The sequence below is a fragment of the Pelodiscus sinensis genome, chromosome 2, assembly GCF_049634645.1.
Source record: "Pelodiscus sinensis isolate JC-2024 chromosome 2, ASM4963464v1, whole genome shotgun sequence".
Lineage (NCBI taxonomy): Eukaryota > Metazoa > Chordata > Testudines > Trionychidae > Pelodiscus > Pelodiscus sinensis.
In genome coordinates this window covers 78,950,096-78,971,351 of record NC_134712.1, presented here as the reverse complement: position 1 = coordinate 78,971,351, position 21,256 = coordinate 78,950,096, and the positions used below count along the sequence as shown (strand labels likewise).

General features: G+C 40.8%; 1 protein-coding gene across 9 annotated transcripts in view; it reads right to left on the bottom strand.

Moving 5' to 3' along the window:
- Nucleotides 1–21,256, bottom strand: part of ESCO1 (establishment of sister chromatid cohesion N-acetyltransferase 1) — a 54,817-nt gene that overhangs the window by 6,240 nt on the left and 27,321 nt on the right. For 6 of the 9 annotated variants that reach the window (XM_075920906.1, XM_075920905.1, XM_075920902.1 and 3 more), the window contains 3 exons: nt 8,349–8,438; nt 5,142–5,285; nt 3,748–3,935 (listed from right to left, as the gene is read on the bottom strand). In XM_075920906.1, the coding sequence (XP_075777021.1) occupies nt 3,748–3,935; nt 5,142–5,285; nt 8,349–8,438 (422 nt within the window). The other 3 variants (XR_012901531.1, XM_075920908.1, XM_075920907.1) reach the window with 3 other exon arrangements.

The window sequence follows — 21,256 nt, the reverse complement described above, 5'->3', positions numbered from 1 at the left end:
CTAGCCCCCCCCCCCCACTTGCTGCCTCTATCAGATAAAGACAGCAAGGGAGCAGAGGGAGTACTTAAAAGCAGCATCAGGTTCCTTGCAGCATTTCAAAGCAGCAGTGCCAGGTGGAACCTGGGATCAGCTGGGGACTCTTGTACATTTCAAAGCAGAAGTGCCAGCAAGGAGCAGGGGTCAGTAGGGGACTCAGAGTTAACTATCCTGTCAACTATCCAATAAGCCCATTTCAGACAGGGTACCATGCACATTTCAAAGGTGGAAAGCAGAAGTGCTTATCGACTAGTAGATTAATCGCTATTTAACATCCCTAACTGAGATTCCAATTTTTAAAAATGGGTAGGCAGGATCAGATGCATAGAACAAAAGAAGAAAGCTTCCCCACACCCCGCAAGACAGGAAAACAACTTCGCCCATTTTTAATATTCCCAGCTACTGAACCTCACAATCCCTTACAGAGAGAATTTGGAGCTCAAGAAAATGATTTTAACGTAAGTAGAAGAACAGTTTGAATTCAATATAACAGCACAGCACGCGGTACCTTCCTGCTAAAGGCACTGAAAGAATCTAGGGTATCTACTTTAAGGTATACCAAGTGAACTTGTTGGCAGGTACCTGCCTTGCATATTTCCCATTACCTCTTGGGCCAAAGCTATTAATTCAATGTAGCTCTCAGAGGATGGAGGAGGATATTCCATCTCCTCCTCTCCACACCCACTTACCCCATCAACTAGGAGATAACTAGAACTTGGCTGGTTTTATCATTTTGATGGATATAAAAAAAAATAGAAAAATTCTTAGATATCTATTTAAACTTCCACACTGCAGGAAATGGAGAGGAATCAGACAATTACTTAGTTACAGTAGATGCTGAAATTAAAAAAGTTAAAGATTTACAACCATTTAAAACATCAATTGACAATATACAAAGTAAATATCCTTAAATCAAATTCTACGTTCTCATGCCACATTCTTTTCCTATCTGTAAATTTTGATCAATATAATGTCAGTCTGTATGACAAATCTATATTTACCCACATTTAACAATAAAAATCATATCCTTCCAAGGCCAGTGAATTTTTGTTTTTAGGAGGAAGATAGGAGAGGTTTTTTCAGAAGTCTGAGTTTATAGAGGTCTGAGGGTTCTATGGACACAGATGATGCTACCAGTTTTTCACAGAAGACACTTAGGAAAAGAATGAAGCCAAGGCAGTTTCTTATGATGTACAAAAAGATAGTGTTTCATTTCTGAATAAAAACTGAGCCTGTGTCAAACATTACTAACTACAGAGTCCTAGCATTGTCTTCTGAACCAGAACAGCTATCAGAAAAACAACTAAATCTTTACATGTAAGTCAGCAAGTGCTTAAGTAGGTGTACGATAGGGATATCAGCGTCTAACTGTTTAGGTTAAGCCTAATGCCTACATGCAACCCTCCCTGCCTTGCTGCCTCTGTATCAGCAGAAGCAGCGCAGAGGGACAGGCAGGAGATGGTGCTTGGGGGAAGCTGGCTTAAAAGCACCAGCTCCCACAGAGCCACCTCCCCTCCAGTGCACTGCTGCGTCTGATAGAGAAGCAGCAGCAGCGTTATCTGGACAGGCTCTATCAATAATCATATTTCAACCAAATAGAATTGTGGCAGGGTGAAAACAGAGCGCACACACGCAAGCATGTGTATGTAAAAAAAAGTCTTGTGTAGGAATGTAAGCGACTAGTCGACTATCCAATAAGCATGAGCTAGTCCCTCGAGTAGTTGCCTCTTCCGCCCCCCCTCCCCCCCAATCTCTGCTACCTTAAAAGCCATCACCTTCTCCATGAGGGGCAGGAGAGGAAGAGGAGCAGCAGGGACTGGGTGCAAGCCAGGAATCAGCAGATTCCCGGCTTATGCCCAGTCTCAGACAATGCGCCTCTGCTTTTTAAATGTATTAAGAGCCTGCCAGCTCTAACCCCACTGCAACTCTCCCACTTATCAACTAATCGATGGAAATTCCATCAACTAGTCGATTAGTTGATTTAACTAAATTTAACATCCCTAGCTTTATGAATACCCAATATATACTGGTATCAAGAGAATTTTATTCTGAAGAAAGGCTAGCAGTCACTTTCTCACTACTGCACTTAAGACCGTATTTCTAGCTAGAAATCTGGGGAAGCTCCCCAGATCTTACAGATTTTCATCTTACTCTTATGGAACACATGTCTGCTAAGGAGGAGTCTGCTGAAGCTAGAAAGACGAGTGAAACAACTAACCAATGCCTACTGAAGATACCTCCATTATTCTGGATCAGGATCTTGTCAGCTGACAGAAGGGCTCTTTCCAGCAGGACAATGGTCTTTAATGAAGGAGCATTTTGATGTAATGAGCTGTTACGTAAAGTGAGGAAAATTCCTACTTGGACTTGGGTGAAAATAATTTACAGATTTTTTGCTGCTTTTGTTTCTGGCATCTTCTTCATTTTGATTATCACAGGTCACCCAACAGGGAGTATGGTCTCAAGCAATTCTAAACTATTTTTAGTCTTTCCATGACTCAGAAATAATTGTTGTTTTTAAAAGGTTGTCTCAGAGACCTCTGCACCTTTTTTTTTTTTTTTTTTTTTTTTAAAGTTAAGTGGGGTGGGGATAATAAATTCAGAAACTGGGCCAAAAAAGAAGACCCCCTATGTTCAACAGAGTGCATCCCTAAAAACTAGTGTTTATGAAAATAAACCTTTCTTCCAATTGAAGAGAAGATTGCAACCATCAATGGGGACCCTGCTACAGAAAGCTGCAGGAACCCCATACAAGAAAAAGCTTATTCCTGGAAATGCTGGAGTAGTCACAGCAAAGAACATTATATTCCACAGTGATAATGTCAGGTTGATGTAAAAATGGCTGTACAGCTTAGCTCTCCACTCACCCTGGACCCAGTTAGGGACTTCTGCTTTCTCCCTGTCAGTGTGTTCTATCTGGGAGCAGGAAAGGTAAAGCCCCTTTTCAGTGAAGGTCTGGACAAAGAATTTCTGATTCTTTACTTTTTAGATCTGTCCGATGTTTACATCAGACAGAAGAGCCTATTGCAAAGGGCTTTGAACTCAAAGGATCTCTGAAAACAGAATTAAAGACTAATTATCAAATGTAGTTATTCACTTGAAGGTAGATTTCCAGCTTTAGAAAAAACTAATACAAAGGTTGATCTACAAAGACTGCAGGGCCTACTGTGGAGAGGAAACACCATGGAAACAAAAATCTACTGTAAGGCTCAATGGACTTGAATGATGCAAAACCCATCAGATTCAGACTAAAGAACACCACTTAAAGAGAGGTGTAGGCAGGTAAGAAGAATGCAGTAAGTAGCCATGTATTTTTGTGCCTATTCCTACTCCCCAATATCCAGAAGATGTAACTAATATATTAGGTGACATAATGCAGAATTTAGGGTTTAACAGCCATTTTTACAAGTCATTCAGGCACTCTTGAAGAGTCTGTCCTTGATCCATTTTGACTAGTCCATTTTGGACAACATCCTGACAGCTAGTTTGATTCTTTACAATTATAGTCAAACTACGTTTTTTTAGCCCTACGACATTAATGCAATCATTAAAAGTTCATGTAAAACTGAGCACAACTTTCAGTTTTAGGTTTATATCTACAAATTCACCGAAAAGATCTTAAACAAAGCCAAAGATTATATTAGACAAAAAGCCTCAATGCTAAGTCAAAGACTGCACCCCAAATTACTACCATTTAAAAAAAAAAATTACCTAAGACACTCTATCATCCGAGAAGCTATTTTCTTCCGACGCATCATACTGAACACCCAGATTCGACTAATTCCACAGATAGCTGGCTCAGGAGATGTTGAGCAGCACCAGGCTTTTTGTCGTTCAAATATGATTTTCTCATTTTCTGAGCTAGCTTCTGGAATCTTCTCTTCTATAACTCTATAGCCCTGCAGATAATGTGAGATTTTAACAGCATGATTCATAACTCCATAATATGTTAGCAATGCTTGTACAAGCTAATCCAATCTCCTGTAAACAAACATGTCAGTTACATACATCTTATTTAATAAATGGACATTGCATGTTAATGTACAAATATGTTCTCTCATTACAGTCTCAATGCACTGTCAAACAGTGAAACTCATTGCCAGAGGATACTGTGAAAGCTGAAAATATAACTGGGTTCAAAAAAATTAGATAATTTCATGGAGGATTAGCCAAGGTGCCCAAGGACACAGCCTCTTCCTAAAGTCTCTCTAAGCTTACAACTGCCAGAAGCTGGGACTGGGTGACAGATCATTTTATAATAGTCCTGTTATATTAATTTCCTCTGATGTATCCGGCACCAACCACTGATAGAAGACAAGACACTGTCAGAAGAATCCTGACCACTGCTCTGAGGCAGTTTGGCCATTGTTACAGTCTCAACTTTTTAAGTTTCACTTCTGTCCCTTTAAATTTCAAAACAGTAGAAAATTCAAAAGTATTAGGGAAGATTTCATATATGGTGTTCTTTGGTTTACCTCTCCTGTTGAATGTGATAGTGAACAACATGCAGTTTAATTGCTACTTACTATTAAAAATTAACTAGTCAGCTTCCAGTAGTTTCAAAAGATGTTAAATATTGTCCATTATAAATGTCTTTAAAGCCAAGAAACAGAATTCCTAAAATTAACTTTATTTTTTAGAATTTTTAATTTGCTTTTTTTGTTCCTTGTCCACCATCCTAGAGTACTTTTGGGGAGGATTAGGGTGTCTATTGCCACAAGTCTGTAAGATCAAACCTTAAGTACATGGAGACATGAACAACTACATTTTATAAATGCCCATGATGGAAAAGTCTTACTTGTCTGACAAAGAATACCTTAGCGAGATCTTTTTAATAACACAATTGTGAGTATCTTCTGTCCCCAGAAGAGTTCCTTTGTATATGACAGCATGGTATAGGATAGAGATTTGCAAGTGCTGGAATTTCCAGTAGATTGTAGAATCCATGAGTTTAGCTATCTTAAATAAAACCCTGAACACCTTAAAATGGGATAGTCTTAGACATTAATGGTGAGAACTGAATTTTGTTGTTCTAGAAATACCTAAAAAACATAGTTATTCAACACAATTCCTAAAGCTTGCACTTCTGGAATTTGATCACTTACCGACTGGATATGTTCTGCAATTAAACAACCAGCCACCTTTTTGTCATTAGAAATAAAGAGAAGTGTCTTTGTTCTAGAATAGCACTTGAGTGGAGCCTGTTGGAACCCCAGATCATTGTCTACCATCTCTCTAATCTCTTCAACCTATCAAAAAGAAATAAATTAAAATTAACATACAGCAGAAGAACTATATATAGATATACCACCCAAAAAGAGCTGCTACATGTTTATGGAAAGGTAGTGGTTCCAGATGTATTAAACAGATGGGAAGTATTTTTCCAGAAGTTTGAAGGATTACTCTAGATATAATATATGGATTTAAAGAATACTTAATGGCAAATATTTTCTTTTGGTCAACTTCCAGTAGTTTCAAATGATGTTAAATGTTGTCCATTATCATGAATGTCTTTAAGGCCAGGAAACAGAATTCCTAGAATCAAGTGCAAACTTTGCTAAATCGAAATAGTGAATTAGACTAGTGTCCAAATCAAGCGCCATTACTACTCTCAAGTCTTAATTTTAGATAAAAAATGTTTTTTAAGAGCCATAAAAATAAGACAGCTCTCCCTCTAAGTCTGAATATGAAGAGCAGGAATGGATTAGCAGACAAAATGTGAACACAAAACCAGCAATTTTGAGTTTGCTGCATATTTTAGATAAGAATATTAGAGCAAAAATTCAAATATTAATTTTACATATGCTGTTTTATTTATCCATAAACACACACACATTTTAACTTTCAAAAGGTGATGCTATCATTTTCATCTCCTCATCCAAGCTAAGTAGAAGTTGCAGTTTTATAAACCAAACCGGAACTACTGCTACATCAACTGATTTACAGTATTAAGCATACGAATATTTGAAATCACCACTAATAAGTGATACAAAATTTCAGACTTTTTGCAGCCTTAAGATTTCTTTGCATAGAAGTATGCTGTGTCTTAAAAAAATTCGCTAGCAAATTAAATTAGGAGTTTGAAACAACTCTCTCTCTCTGTTAGAATTAGGGATATAAAATCCCTTTTAAATAGTTAACCAGTTAACTGATTAAAAGGAGGGGGGAGGCTGCTCTGACCGGGCTGAAGCGCCCCTACCCACGAGCCACAATGGGCTAATCATTCACATCCCTAGTTAGAATGTGTATACTGTACACAGAAAAGAAAAACCCACAGCTGACTCAGGCACGGAGGGCTTGTGCTGCGGGCCTATTTCATTGCTGTATAGATTTTTTGGCTTGGGCTAGAGCCCAAGCTCTGGGACCCTTCCCCCAGGGGCACTAATGGGGAGACAGACAGGTAAAGGAACAACTGTCCTGGGGACTAACAATTTAAAAGAGCCCAGGATTCTGGGCCTTTTAAATTACTGCCAGAACCTCGTGCAATGCTGAGAGCTGACATGGGGAAGGCATGGACCGGGTGACTCTGAAGGTTACATGCCCCAACCTCACCCCATCTGCCTGAGGCCCCATCCCTTCTAGGAACCCCAGGCCCAAACCCTCTGCACACATTACCCAGGGCCCAGTGACAGGTGTCACCAGGCCTGGTTCTCACCCTGCAGTGTCCCAAGGACTCAGGCTAGAGCCTAAAGTCCAGACATATACACAGTAATGAACAGCCCCACAGCTTGAGCCATGTAAGCCCAAGTCAGTTGGAGCAGGGCAGGCGCAGGTTGTTGGTTTTTTTGCTGTATAGGAACACCACTAGAGGCTCAACAGCATCTGATACATAAGCCAGATGGAAAAGTCTTATCTTAATCTTCTATTAAAACTGAGATTTTAATCCAAAAGAAGTGGGGTAATTCAGTGTAAGGTGCAATATTTCATGTGATCAAAAGGTAAGCAGTGGGAGCAGTATATATGTATATTTACTATTAAATGGGACGTGCTAATTTAGAAAATTTTGTCTCAGTTTCTCATTAGGATAATAGTTTTGTTACACAAGACTGGAGAGCTAAGGTTATCACGGAATTCTTTAGTTTCCTGACGTGTGCATTTCAAATCCCCACCTTACACTTATTTCTTTCAGGACAATCAGTTGTCAACCCAATTCATTAAAAATAACGAGAGGAGAAGCTGCAAAAACAAAAGTTGCAGAAAAAGGTTTCACAAAACATGCTATCTGGAGCACAAAACACATGTTATCCCTAAAGGTCTCCCATTGATACACTGAGTGGAGTAAAACCATCAAGTTCATGAACTTCGAACTGCAACAAGTTATCAATTTTTTGTGTTGACGTATTCGCTGAAGTCCTTGGATAGGAGATAACAGAAGTAGTAATCACAAGTCTTACATTTAATATTGCAGAGCAGTAGTGCTCTGCCAAAATGCAAGTATAAGCTGTAATGATTTCTTGCTTGTAATATTTTCCATAAGTTTAAATGTGAATTAAAGTAGTTATACAAACTTCTAGTCATTACCCAAATCATGATGCTTCTCTACTCATTATGATAACTGGTACAATAGCAAGTCTGTGGGTATTAGAAAGTTTGTTGAAAATGAAAAGGAAAAAAAGCAATAGCTTTTGATACTAAAAGATATATGTTAGTATGTTACAATTCATTTCAGCCTTTAGCTGAATTTAGATTGCAGCATCTGAACTACAATTAAATCCATGTCAGTATTCATTCCTATATGTATTTCAGCAGATTTTAAACCTTCTGTTAAAAAGGTTAGATTTCTATTTAAAAGTAGTATTTCAGTTTAACAGACTTAAAACTTCAATAACATTTTACAAAAGCATGTTTTTTTTGGTATTTCACAACCAATTACTATTCTCAAAGGCCGAGTTTGTCAGTTGTTCCATATTCAAAACTCTAGTTGAAGTAAAAAAATTCTAATAATATACATCAGTTGCGGAGAAAGCCCTTATGATAATTTATAATTTCTCAGAAGAAAAACAAAATAAATGCAATTTCTCACAACTCTCCCCTTCAATTGTTTATTAATCAATTACATATTACCCCTATTGTCATAACCCAGGGTTTCATTAAGGATAAGGTGAATACATAGGGCTGAATTATCAGGTTCAGATGGGTAATGAGTGTAAGTTGTAATTCTAAGCCTGCACTGAAGTGTTCTCATATTTTTGGCCTCAAAACTTCATAATAAACTTTTTCACAATAAATTAACTTTAACACAATCATTGTCCTTACAAAAAGTTACGTAGGATAGAGTATACTTTAGAAGAAATTAAATCATTTCCACATACCTTTTTAAGTGCATACTTTGGATCATCAGGAAGAACCATTATTATCTTGCCATCAGGATATTCAGCCAAAATTCTCTCTTTCTTCCACCCCTAAGTAAATAAACAATCAATCAATCATCTATTTGATACAAAAGATAATCCTTTTACAATCACAAAATTGACGTATATATCAATTTATCTAGATGCATAGTCAGCTTATACAAACACTATGCAATAACTAATTAGTGATAGATAGCTGGTAAACAACCTGATCAGCCATCCTTATTTATCCACATAGCAGGCATAATGCGATCTCATTCAACATTTTATATATCAACCATAACCAGCCACAATTCATGAAATTTAATTTAAAGTTTCCAAAAGGATGATTTATTTTATTTTTTCAAAATTGTAGTAGTTCAAACTAAATTTCAACTGGGATTAACAAACTCTCTAATTAACTGATTTCCCAACCTACAAGAAATCTATTTTCCAGAGTCCAGAAATGGAAAATCAAGTTTTTATTTTAAAAATTATTTAACACAGTTACCTCCGCAAATACACACTCTGGCATGCGAAAGACCTCCAGGAGGTTTTAAATGAACTGACTGGCATGCAGTTGCCCAAAATTTAAGGAACAGGGTTTTTTATTATTGATCATAACTATCAAAGCCACAAGAAGGAGACTATAAAAAGTATTATAACTACCTTCTAAGAATCTAATGGGGAAGGAGACTACGTTGTGTGTATCTGAAGTTAAACATACTCAAAAAAATAGAGGTAATTAATTCTTCTTCAGATCCACACTCATGGTGATTAATGACCAGTACCTGCATGGAAAAAAACAAACAAAAAAGCCACTTAAATCTAGTAAGATGGGACGGATCCAGAAATTGATTTGCTTTGGTGGGCTTCTGAAAATATTGAATACAAAAGAAATGAAGAACACTTAAACTAGCTGACCTGTAAGTCTAACACAAAGCACCATTATGTAAAAAGCCTTTGATGCACTAACAGAGATGGAACGATTTTCTCAGACATATAACATCTAGCATAAATAAAATTTTAGCTGACTAAAAAGCAAATAACTGGATTTGTCACTATCAGTGCCATATGTACTATACAAAACAGAGCAACTTTCAGCAGGGTTATTTCTACTTTTTTAAATTATCTTGATATTTTCAACCATTCTTTCCCAAACAAAATACTATTGCTGGGCACTAGTATTACAAAGATGTCACACAAGCTTAGTTTCAATTCTGTTCCCTTCCCCTCTCAATGATAGTATTGAACACTAACAGAGAGGGAAAGTAATAAAACAACAGCACTCCTGAGAAGCTGATTTCCAGCTAGAGCGAACGTAAAGTCTCTTAAACAATAATGAATAAGATTAAGCCACCATCTGTTTTTGGACTCTTGCTTGAGTCTGACAACTTTTATCACCTATTCCTGTTGGTATCCCAAAAAAAGATGCAGCCTTATATTTTATTTTTGGTACAAATCAAAGAGCAATAGGTTAGCTATTTTTCATAAAAATGAAAGATAAAAATTTCAAAAGTTGTTTTTTCAGAACAGCTCTAATTCTAGTGAGTTCTGTGTCTAGTTATGAGATGAGAGGGAATGTACGTTTTATGTTGCCTCATTCTGCTACCACTGGTCTGCTTTCAAAATAAGTAATATTTTAGCAGCAGAAATCTAATCTACAGTGAAAAATTCAATACACTCAGTCATTAAATTATGAAGGACAAATGAAGCTGCCTTTAAATATTTTCAGGATTTTTTAAAAATTCTATTATTCTCTTTCATTTTTTTTGATGTTTTTAAAGGAACTGAATACATTTTAGAACAAAATAGTGATTCTGTTTTCAGCACTGCCATTATTATTTTCCAAATTCCAGGGCTAAGAATTTAGCCACAAAAGGGTACAATTTAGGCTGAAAATTTATGTTTTAAAAAGTGTTGCCAGGCACCTTGTGAATATTTAATGAAAGATTCAGAATAATTTGATTTTACAGGAAAGCACAGAAAGATTAAAAAAAAGTAACCCCATTTTGATTTTTTCAGTTTATCTACAGACATTTCCAAAAGTGTAAGGTGGAGGTTTAAACAAATATCTTGTCAACACTGTTATTGTTGTTCATGCATTATAAGGACTAAGCCACATCTTCTCATTACACAGTACTGATAGAAACACACCAAAAGTTACCAAAGTACTGGTATTATGCTCAGATTAAAGCTTCCAATTAGTAAATATAGCATCAATAACAATTGATTATACCCAATGCAATTTTAATGACAGTATCTTGTATGCATTTTGAGGGTGTATTTCCCTTTAAAGAAAACACACACCATATACCCACATTAAAATATAAATTAAGTAAAAATATGGCTTCAAAGATCAAATTGCAAGGCATTTGCATCACTAGGAGCTAAAGGAGAGTCCTTGAACTAAATAGCAGAACACACACAAAGCCACATTAAAATTAAAGCAGCTACTTTGCCCTTTTTGTAGAAGAGCACAAGGTAACATCTACGGATTTAAACACATTTTGTAAGATTCTATTGTCCGGCACAATAAATTGGTTTTTCTTCTTGCATTTCTATTTCTATTACTTTTAAGGCATCCATTCTGTCAAGCCCACATTTTACTTATTTTTGTTGTAATACAAGATGTTTGGAATGAACAAAGACATCTAAATTAAATATTAATGCCTGTAATACGTAGACAGATCTTTCTGTACACCTATCACAATCTTTCTATGCACCTTATGTTCTGCAGAGTCAGGGAAAAGGGTATATTCATCATAGCATATTGTACCACATGTAAACACTAGCGATTCTTGAAAACTGCACCATTACAAACATTTCAGCTATAAATTTGTAAAAGGGGAAATATAAACCCATTTGCTCTGCCCAAACCAGCACTTCCAACATCTGCAACACAAGTGCCTGATGGGTATCTATCCTGTAGTTTTTATCACAGGTCCTCAAATAAGGGATCTTGAGAGACAGTAGCAATCCACAGGTAAGAAGTGGCATACTACAGATGATTTTTTTTATTTTGAAGCTTATCAATTTGTCAGTGATAAATTTTAAACTCAAAATGGAATCATTATTGCGTGAAAATTCTTTTTTCTGAAATAAGACTGAAAATGGTCTCCATTGCATTTTAATTAAACTGAAGACTTGTATGCAGAATTATAGACCTGAATATTCAAAATAAGAAATTATGAAGTAGTACAGGAAATACTGCATGTTGCAGAGCAATTGCTGAAACAATTGCAGCATTATGGCACTGTACAGGGAAAGCTGCAATGGGTGTGGCTTTAGCACTGGTAAGGTGCAAAGTGATGATACAAGATACAATTGTGAGTTTTGCTCCAAGTCAGTGAAATTTCAATATAAAATAGCAACTCTTGTGCAAGTATATAAATGGAGTTACCATCACATCAAGAGTCTGCCATGCCAAAATTCTCTAATATAGGCTTGCCTTTAGAGCACATAAGCTTCTTCATAGTAGAATGTATTAACTTGGAATTTCCCAAATTTCAATGTTCACATAAATGCAAAATGTGATACAATTCCAGAAATTGTTTGATGAGCCATGTCATCCTGACTTGTGTACAAAAATAGGTTCCCAAGAAGCTTTACCCTGGAGAATAGATGATGTACTCAGATTCTTCTTGGAAATAATTTAGTTATGGATGAAAGAAGACAGTTAATACTGTTCAATTCTGGTAAGGAAATCCACAAGTGGTTTTTCCTGTTAAAAGCATGATCAAGAAGAATGTCTTTCTGAAATTAAATTCAAACTGTGAACTTTTGTACGTTGCATCCTTGACAATTAAGATCAACAATTAAGGAACCGTGTCTATTGCTTAGAATGCAGAACCGAAACAGGGTGAACCTGGATTCCTATTTCCAGCTCTGTCACCAACTGTGTTGACGTTGGACAAGTCAAAACTTGTCTTTGCTTTCATCCTCCTCACCTGTAAAATGAGGTATTACCTCTTAAGGGGTGTTGAGATTTTGATTGTAGAATGCTTCTGATTCTTGGATGAAAGGTGGTAAGTACACACTATTACCAGGTTAAAATAAAATTAAGACATTTTTAGAACAGCAAAAGAAAGGGGATGTCAAATAGCATGAGCTAACTTTTTTCACATGTCAGCAAGGATTATTCTGTGTTGAGTATGTATCCTCAAGGATTCAGTAGTTAAGAAATGAAGCACAAGTCTTCAGTTTACCTCCATCTTGTGAAGATGGATGTTTAAGTTTTATCTTCAATAGAAATACCCCATTAATTCCCAAATTCAAAAGGAGATATTAAATGCTTTACGCCAATAGCCATTACAAACAGCTAACTTTTCATTGGGTTCTGGAGACCCTAAGAATTAGGAGTATGGGTTATGAAATACATTCCCAGAAGTAAGCAGTGATTTATGCTTATTATTCAGACAGTATGTAATTCAAGACACACACTTTTCCTGAACACAGCCATGCCTGAGCCAAAGTCCTACCACAACTAAAGATGGACTTCCTGGAAATAATATAGTTAATTATTATATTAACTATTAAATCATAGATAACTGAACTCAAGTTGTCTGTGAAACTTTAATTCTGATCTCAACTTCTAGTTCTTAACTTTGCTACCTTAATAATGTTAACACAGAATTGTTATAACTTCCTAGTTTTTAAAAAATGAGTCAGAAAAAAACAACTTCTATCCTGTGACATCATATCAACATCTCCACTGATTATCAGCAGAGCTGGAACTTTTAAATTCATCAGACAGACCCGTGCAATTTAAGCTAATGGAGTAACTGAAACTAGTAGTAGGTTGACATCCTCTAGAGGTCAGTGTTTCTCAAAGTGGCCGCACCAGCGTGGCTCTCCTTGGCTACAAACAGAAGCCAATGGGAGCTGCAAGGTTCTGTGGCTGCAGCGCTGGTAAATAAACAAACCGGTGCAGCCAATTAGCAGCTTTCCCAGGGTGGTTTAGCAGACCACTTTGAGAAACACTGCTCTAGGTCAGTGGTCGCCAACCTTTTTACACTGAAGATCGCTTTTTGAATATAAGGGCAACTCAAGATCTTCCCCAAGGCGTCACTACTCCACACCCCTCCCTCACTTGCTCTTCGCCACCCTCATTCACTCATCTGGCTGAGGTGCTGGAGGAGGGCAATGGGAGCAGGTTCTGAGAGGGAATTTGGGTGCAGGAAGAGGCTCCAGGCTGGGGCAGTTTTGGGGTGCAGGAGGCAAGGAGTGCAAGCTCTGGAGAGTTTGCCCCACTCTGGCGCCCCCTCCTGCACCCAAGCTCGCTCTCAGAACCCATATCCCTCACTCCCTCCTGTAGCCAAACACTTTGGAAGCAAGTTTGGGTGTAGAGGGGGCTCCAGCCTAGGTCAAGAGTGTTGGGTGCAGGACATGGGGAGAACTGTGGGTTCTGGGAGTGAGTTTGGATGTTGGTTCAAAGGGTAGAGGTGCTGTCTGCAGCCAGGAAGCACTTCCTATAGATGGCTCCTGGTCAGAACTGCAGCAGGCCTCAAGCAAGTCACATTTGCCTGCCCTCGTGCTGCTTCTGGAAACGCTGGCTAGCTGAATTCTAGCACCTTCTGTGTGTGGCCCCTGAAGGGGGAAGGGAAAAGAGGGTTTCCATGTGCTAGACTGCTGCCAGAAGCCTGAAAGTGCCACCCCCATTGGCCTATTCCCAGCCAACAGAAGTGGTTGGACAGGGCTAGAGTCAGAGGCAGCAGCACAGAGCTGTCTCCCCCTTACTTCTCCCAGGGGTTATAGAGACTAGGGATGTTAAAATGCATTTAATTATGTAATCGTGTAACTGCTGAAAGTGTCAGTAGTTACATGCTGGGGAGGGAGGGCAGGTGGGAGCCGGTGCACGCAGGACCCAGCTTAAAGTTGGCTCCACATGCACACCAGCTCCCTCCCTCCCTACCCCACCCCACCCCACGTGGCTGCCTCTGTATCAGAAATAGCAGTGAGAAGGGGAAGGTGGCTTCACAGGGGCTGGTACACATGGGGAGCTGGCTTTAAAGCCAGATCCCGCCCTGCCCCCTTGCACTGCTGCCTCTGTTTCAGGGGCAGCAGTGAGAGGACCCTACGTGTAACCATGCACGTTAACCAATGAGCCTAGCCTCATTGGTTAACCGTGTAAATGGTTACATTTTCACATCCCTAGTATAAACTGCTTGCACTCGGTCAGCTGGCTTCTTCAGGAGCAGTGTGGAGGTCAGGCAGGCAGATACAGCATAACTTAGGCTTGTGATCGATCGGCAGAGTCTCCATGATCTACCAGTCAATTGCAATCAATAGACTGGTGACCTCTGCTCTATGTAGACACACACAACAGGATGGGACACTTTACCAGTGGGTTTCACAAATATGTTCTGACAGCAGAAGAATGGAAAGTCTCTAGAATCTCAAATTCCATTCTATACTCTGTGCTTTAATGGGAACAGACTCCTCTTTGCCATGTTATTTACCCGTTCCCTATTAAAATCTTGTCTTCCCCCAGCTCTGGCTCCTTGTTTCAGTTCTATTCTCTTCGCCTCAATAATTTTAGTCTTCATTCCTCAGGCTTGTGATTTTAGTGTCCAGCTTGACCTGGGATCACCCCTCCAAGCTCCATGTCTAGAACCAAACCTCCCTCCGGCACTCTAAGGGTACGTCTAGACTACATGCCTCTGTCGCCAGAGGCATGTAGATTAGGCTACCAGACATAGGAAAATGAAGCGGCAATTTAAATAATCGCAGCTTCATTTAAATTTACATGGCTGCCGCGCTGAGCCGACAAGCTCAGCGCGGCAGCCATGTAAATTTAAATGAAGCTGCGATTATTTAAATCGCCGCTTCATTTTCCTATGTCTGGTAGCCTAATCTACATGCCTCTGGCGACAGAGGCATGTAGTCTAGACGTACCCTAAGTCTGTTCCTCATTTGCAGCTTCACAGCCACTTTGCCTCTCCCCCATCCTGTCTTCCAGTCACCCCCACATACTTCCTGCCCTCATTTCCCATTCCTAATGGTTCTCAGTTCCCGCTATCGGACCCCCACACTTGGTTCCTTGCCCCAGTCTTTGTCCTCCAGACAGTTCTCATTCTCCCAGCCACATCCTGGCTTCCTGTCAGCTTTGTATCCCCTTCCTCCTCACTTTCTTTGGTCCCTAACTCCCAGCCTGGGACGATGTTGCTGAGGCGCCTCTGGGTTCGGCCCCAGGCTACGTGGTCGAGGTGCCGTTTGGGAGCCTCAGCCCCAGTGCTGCCTCTTCTCCAACTTATTTTTCTCCAGCGGCTGCGGGGAGAAAAGATGCAGGGCTGAGTGCCTTCCCCCAGGCGCATGCCCGTTAGGGGGCAGGGCCTAGAACGGTCTCATGGGCTGGATCAAAGCCTAGGCGAGCCGGATCCAGCCCACTGAGAGGCCTTTGCCCACACCTGGGTTAACCAGTGGGCAGGAGCATCCCCCTCCCCCTTGTAGGCAGGGGGCTTCTCTAGCCCTGCAGAGGCAACTGTGGGTAGGAGGTACTCCAGGCTGGTCAGAGCAGCTACTGCCCGGCCTGGCCTGGCTGGAGCAGCCCCCAGCCGCCCTCTTCACTTCAATCAGTTAACCGGTTAAACAGTTAACTGATTAACTGGGATTTTACCATGGTCATCATCATATGACTGTACTCCCAACACCAAGACCACATGAAAATCTAGAAAAGGTGAAATAGAATGGCCTGTAATATTCAAGCGTAAATTATAATGATCAGAATTAAGTGTGTATTCATTCAGTTCTAGATTAAATTTCTCATTGTTTAGCCAACTATAGAGTTGATTATGCATTTTTAAATTAAATATAATTATTTCCCTTGTTTTCAACTCTTTTATATTAAAGAATTACATAAAAATCATCATCCCAGTTATCACAGTATCTGTTATTCTACATTCACCTTTAGAAGTTACTTGAGAAGCCACAGCTGGAGTCTCATTTCAGAGATAAGATGTTGCTCTCAATCACTTAGAGGTAAAGGCAAAAACAGCATGCTTGGGTCCCACTTACGACAAACTGTTTTTGCAGCCATTATTCTAAACACTTTGCCGCAGCATTTTTCAAAATTCTAGAATTTTTTAATGCCAAAAAATCCTCTGCAGTGAAAAAGTTCAAAAGTTAAAAGGGAAGGTTCCTCTCCCGGTACAGTAACTGGAGTTCTTCAAGGTGGTTGTCCTCATGGATGCTTCACCTTTATGTGCGCAAGCGCAGCTGCGTCTCTGATCAGAGATTTGGGACAGCAGCACCTGTGGTCATCTGCATGTGCGGGGTACTGGTGCGCAAGATCTCAAGTGGCTACTCCGCATGCACAGCTGACCGCCTCCCGAGTTCCTTCTCTAACCTGGATTAATATAAGTCCAAAGCAGAGGGGAGGAAGGGTGGGTGGTGGAGCACCCACGGGGCAACCATTCTGAAGAACTCCAGTTACTGCACCTAGCGAGTAACCTTCCTTTCTTCTTTGAGGAGCATCCCCATGGGTGCTTTCACCTTTCGGTGATTACGAAGCAGTAGTTGTGTTAGAAAGTAAGAGCTTCAGAAGGTGTGACTCTGTGGCCGAGAGTACCATTCGGCCGAACTTCGTTGCTGAATCTGCGAATGTCTGGATGACATAATGCTGCATGAATGTTTGCATCAATGCCTATGCGGCAGCCTTGCAGATGCATTCTGTTGGGACACCTCATAGGGACACAGTAATAGCAGTCATGGCTCTTATGGAGTGAGCTCTCACGTTGGGTAGGGGCTCCTTTTGTGCTAAAGAATATGCTAAATGTATGCAGCTAGATACTCATTTAGATAATCTTTGTAGATGAGACAAAGAGTCATGGAGGAGTCCTGCGGAATGCTTTTGTGTGCTGTAAGCAGAAGACAAGTGCCCTTCGGGACATCCGAGGTATGGAGCGCTGCTTCCTTGTAGTCCTTATGTGGGAAGACAACGTGTAAGTATATTGGTTCATTGCAGTGAAGTGAGGTAAGTACTTTTGGGAGGAATTTGGGATGTGTGCTTAAGACCACTTTGTCTTTATGGAATATTGGGGAGATAGGGAGAGTGGTCCCTCCATGAGGGCTCCCAGCTCCTCTATTCATCTTGCGGAGGTAAATGCAACGAGGAAGGCAACCTTCATTGACAGATGTAATAAGGTTTTCCCATGAGGTTGATAAGGTTCAGATCCCATGCTGGTGTTGGATCTTTAAGTGGTAGAAACATGTTATGTAGACCTAGCAGGAATTGTTTGACAGCTGGGTGAGTAAAAACAGAGTACCTTTGAAGTGGAAGATGGAGTGCGGACATGTAGGCAAGATGTACTCTTATAGAGCTCAGGGAGAGGCCTGTGTTGTGCAGGTCTAGTAGATATTGTAGTATCTGTGATAACTCCATATGCGGTGGCTCATAGTTGTGGGACGAGCACCAGGCTGTGAAACGCTTCCATTTCTGTGTTATATGTTTTTCTCGTAGATCTTCTGGAATGTGAGAGGATAAGCTGTACTGGTTCCCAGAAGGTCTTCTCCATGGTGTTCAGCCAGCTAGTATCTACAATCAGAGATGCAATGTGTGAACGTCAGGATGGTGTATCTCACCACTGTAGTGTGAGCAGAGATTGGACAGGTGGAAAGTGATGCGGTGGTTGGATGCTCATCTGCAAGAGGTATGGACACCATGTTTGTCGGGGCCAGTTGGGGGCTATGAGGATTACTCTGGCCCTGTCCTGTTTGATCTTGAGGATCACCCTCACTGTATTAGTGGGAACAGGGGAAAAGAATAGGATAAAAGTGCCTTCCACTGTATGCTAAAGGCATCCCCTAGGGAGTAAGGACCTATGCCCGCTCTGGAGCAATAGCACGGATAAGCACTCTCATATGTGACAAATAGGTCCACTGTTGGAAATCCTCACTTCTTGAAATGGAAAGTTAGCACTGATGGGTTTATTTCCCATTCGTGATTTTGTGGGAATTCTCTGCTTGGATTGTCCGCTAGTATGTTGACCTTGCCAGGGAGGTAATTTGTAACCAGGTGTATATTCCGGGGATACACCATTCCCATAAGTGGACCACCTCTCGGCACAGTTGGTATGACTGGGCTCCTCCCTGTCGGTTGATATACATTGTAGTGACACTGTCCGTAAGAATTTGAACAGGTCTGTTCTGAATCATGATAGAAAGTGTGTATAGGCATTTCATACTGACCTGAATTTGAGTAGGCTGATGTGTTTAGTCTCACCCAGGGTCCACTGAGCCTGTACCACTCAACGGTCCAGGTGTGCACCCCAGCCCCATAGTAAAGCACTGATGGTGAGGTTCGCTGGAAGGGGACCCCTACATATACACGGTTGTGCAGAGTCCACCACGTGAGTGAAGTCTTCATCTTGGCTGGCATGATAAGTTGGTTGTTTATATGCGTGGCTGCTATACTGTGCGTAGCCATGCCTGGAGAGGCCTCATGTGTAGGCAGGCATGTGGAATCATGTCCTTTATATTGAAAGGAAAAAAATGTCTGTGCAACATGTGTATCAATATATGAAAACAGGCATCCTGGAGGTCGAGGGTAGATAACCATGCTCTTTTCCAAAGCAGGAATAATCGTGGCAAGGGTTACCACTGATAACCACTTGAACCACTGGTAACGTACAAAGCAATTGAGCCTTCAGAGGTCTAATACCGGCTTCCACCCTACTGATTTCTTGGGTGTGAGGAAGTAATGGGAGTAAAAACCCTTGCCTCTGTGTTCCTTTGATACCTCTTCTATGGCACCTAGCCCGAGTAGGTGTTCAGCCTCTTGTACGAGCACATGTTCATGAGAGAGACCCTCAACTCAGACTTCAAAATGCTCGTCAGGATGTTGGTCGTTGTTGAGATGTTTCCGGTCTGCACCTATTTTGTAACCATCAACACTGTCGTCATAGTGTCATGGTTTTTGGTTAAAGGATGTGGATCTGTACCTCTGTGTGAATGACCTGCCCTGTTTTCTCTTTGTGACAAGTACGTGGATGCCAAGAGTCTTTAATGTGGCCCATGAGTCCTTTAGGGTGTGTAAGGAGGTGTTTGCTGAATCCACAAAGAACTTGGCACCTTTGAACGGCAAGTCCTTGACTGTTGCTTGGACTTCTCTTGGGAATCCTGAGAGCTGAAGCCATGATGCTTGCCTCATCACCACTTTGGAAGCTAAGGATCTGGATGCCGTGTCTGCAAAATCCAGCGCAGCCTGCAAGACCATCCTAGAAATTAGTGCCCCTTCGTTAACATCTGACTTAAACCAATCCCTTCTGTTATCTGGGAAAGATTCAATAAAAGAAGCTAATTGATCAAAAATGCAATGTGTGTATTTTGTTAACAGTGCCGAATAATTGTCTATTCTGAGCTAGAGACTTGCAAACAAGTATGCTTTCCTCCCCATTGTGTCCAGCCTCTTCTAGTACCTGTTGCAGGAGATGGTTCAGGTAGTATGTTGTTTCTCTCTTTGATTTACCACCTCTACCATGAGAGAATTTGGGGCTGGGTGGAAGAACAGGACGTCTGCCCCTTTAGGGCAACATAGTATTTTTTATCTGACCGCTTGCAGGTCAGCAATATTGTTGCTGGCATCTGCCAGATGTTTTTATCAGGGTACAAGAGCCTCATTCATGGGGATAGCTAATTTTGCATGTAGAGATGTGTGTAATATGTTTGTCAGCTTCATGTTGTGTTTTGGCATAGCCACCAGTGAAGTCTCCAGTGTGTCCACAACTCTCTTAAAAAGTTCTTGGAATGATCTAAAATCATCCCTGGAAGTCGGTGATGGGGGCATGATTGTATTGTTAGGGGATGCTGATAAGATGTGAGAGTGTGTTCGTCACATGTGATGTCCACGTCCTCCTCTTCCGCATCTGAACTCTATCTGGAGACTGTATTGTTGGTGCATTTGATTTTGGTGCTGGAGATGCCAATTGTATGCTGCCCATGGGTCCCAGTATGGCCAAATGGATGGAATAGGTGGTGGTTGCCATTGCTGATTAGGTTTGGAAGAGGAGTGCCTCAGTAAATGTGTCTGAGTGGGCACATCATCATCATCATCATCTGCAGTGAGGGCACTGTTCCACGGGATTCTCCTCACCCAAACAGACATGCTGTTCATATCCATCAGAAATAGAAATGGACAGCCTGCAGCTTGTGTACCTTTTAAAACCAGGTGAGCCAGGCATGTCCCAGGGAGAGCAAGGTTTCAGCAGGTGTTAGTATCACCAAGGATTCAATTCTCTAATTACTTCTATTCCACTATTCTTTGTGAAGAGAATTTTTAACTATGGCTATGGAGATAAGCTGAACTAATGACTATTAACAATTAAAAAATTCTGTGGTAATAGTTGTTTAACTAGCTACACTATGTAACTTCTCAGTGAGGAGGCAGTCAGCTGTGCAGGCGGTGTAGCTGCTTCACATTTCATGAGCGAGCTCCCTGCATGTGCAACCGACCATGGCATTGCTGTCAGAAGTCTCCGATCAGAGATGCAGCATCCATGGGGACACTCCTTGAAGAAGAAATACAAAGTTATTCTATACTGTTCGTAATACAATTTCTTCTTCCTTTCACTATCACGTGTGCCACTCTTATCCTAGACATATCTGTGATAGCAAGGAAAGGAGAGCATACCAGCTGTTCCAATTCTCAAAGCATTTTAAAAGTACAGGTTGGAGCTTGCTTGGGACCCAGATGAAAAGACTGGGCAGACCAGGGAAGGTCCCTCCTCTTGTGGTCATGCTGATGCCAGGCTAGGGCTTCAGCCTGCCCCTGCAGCTGCCTCAGCACCCAGGGCCTCTCCCTGGACCTGTTGCCAGGGCCGGAGCGCCACAGCCACCTGACTGTGCAGCCGGGGCAGAGCTCCGCAGCGGCTTGGAGTTATGCGGCGAAGGTG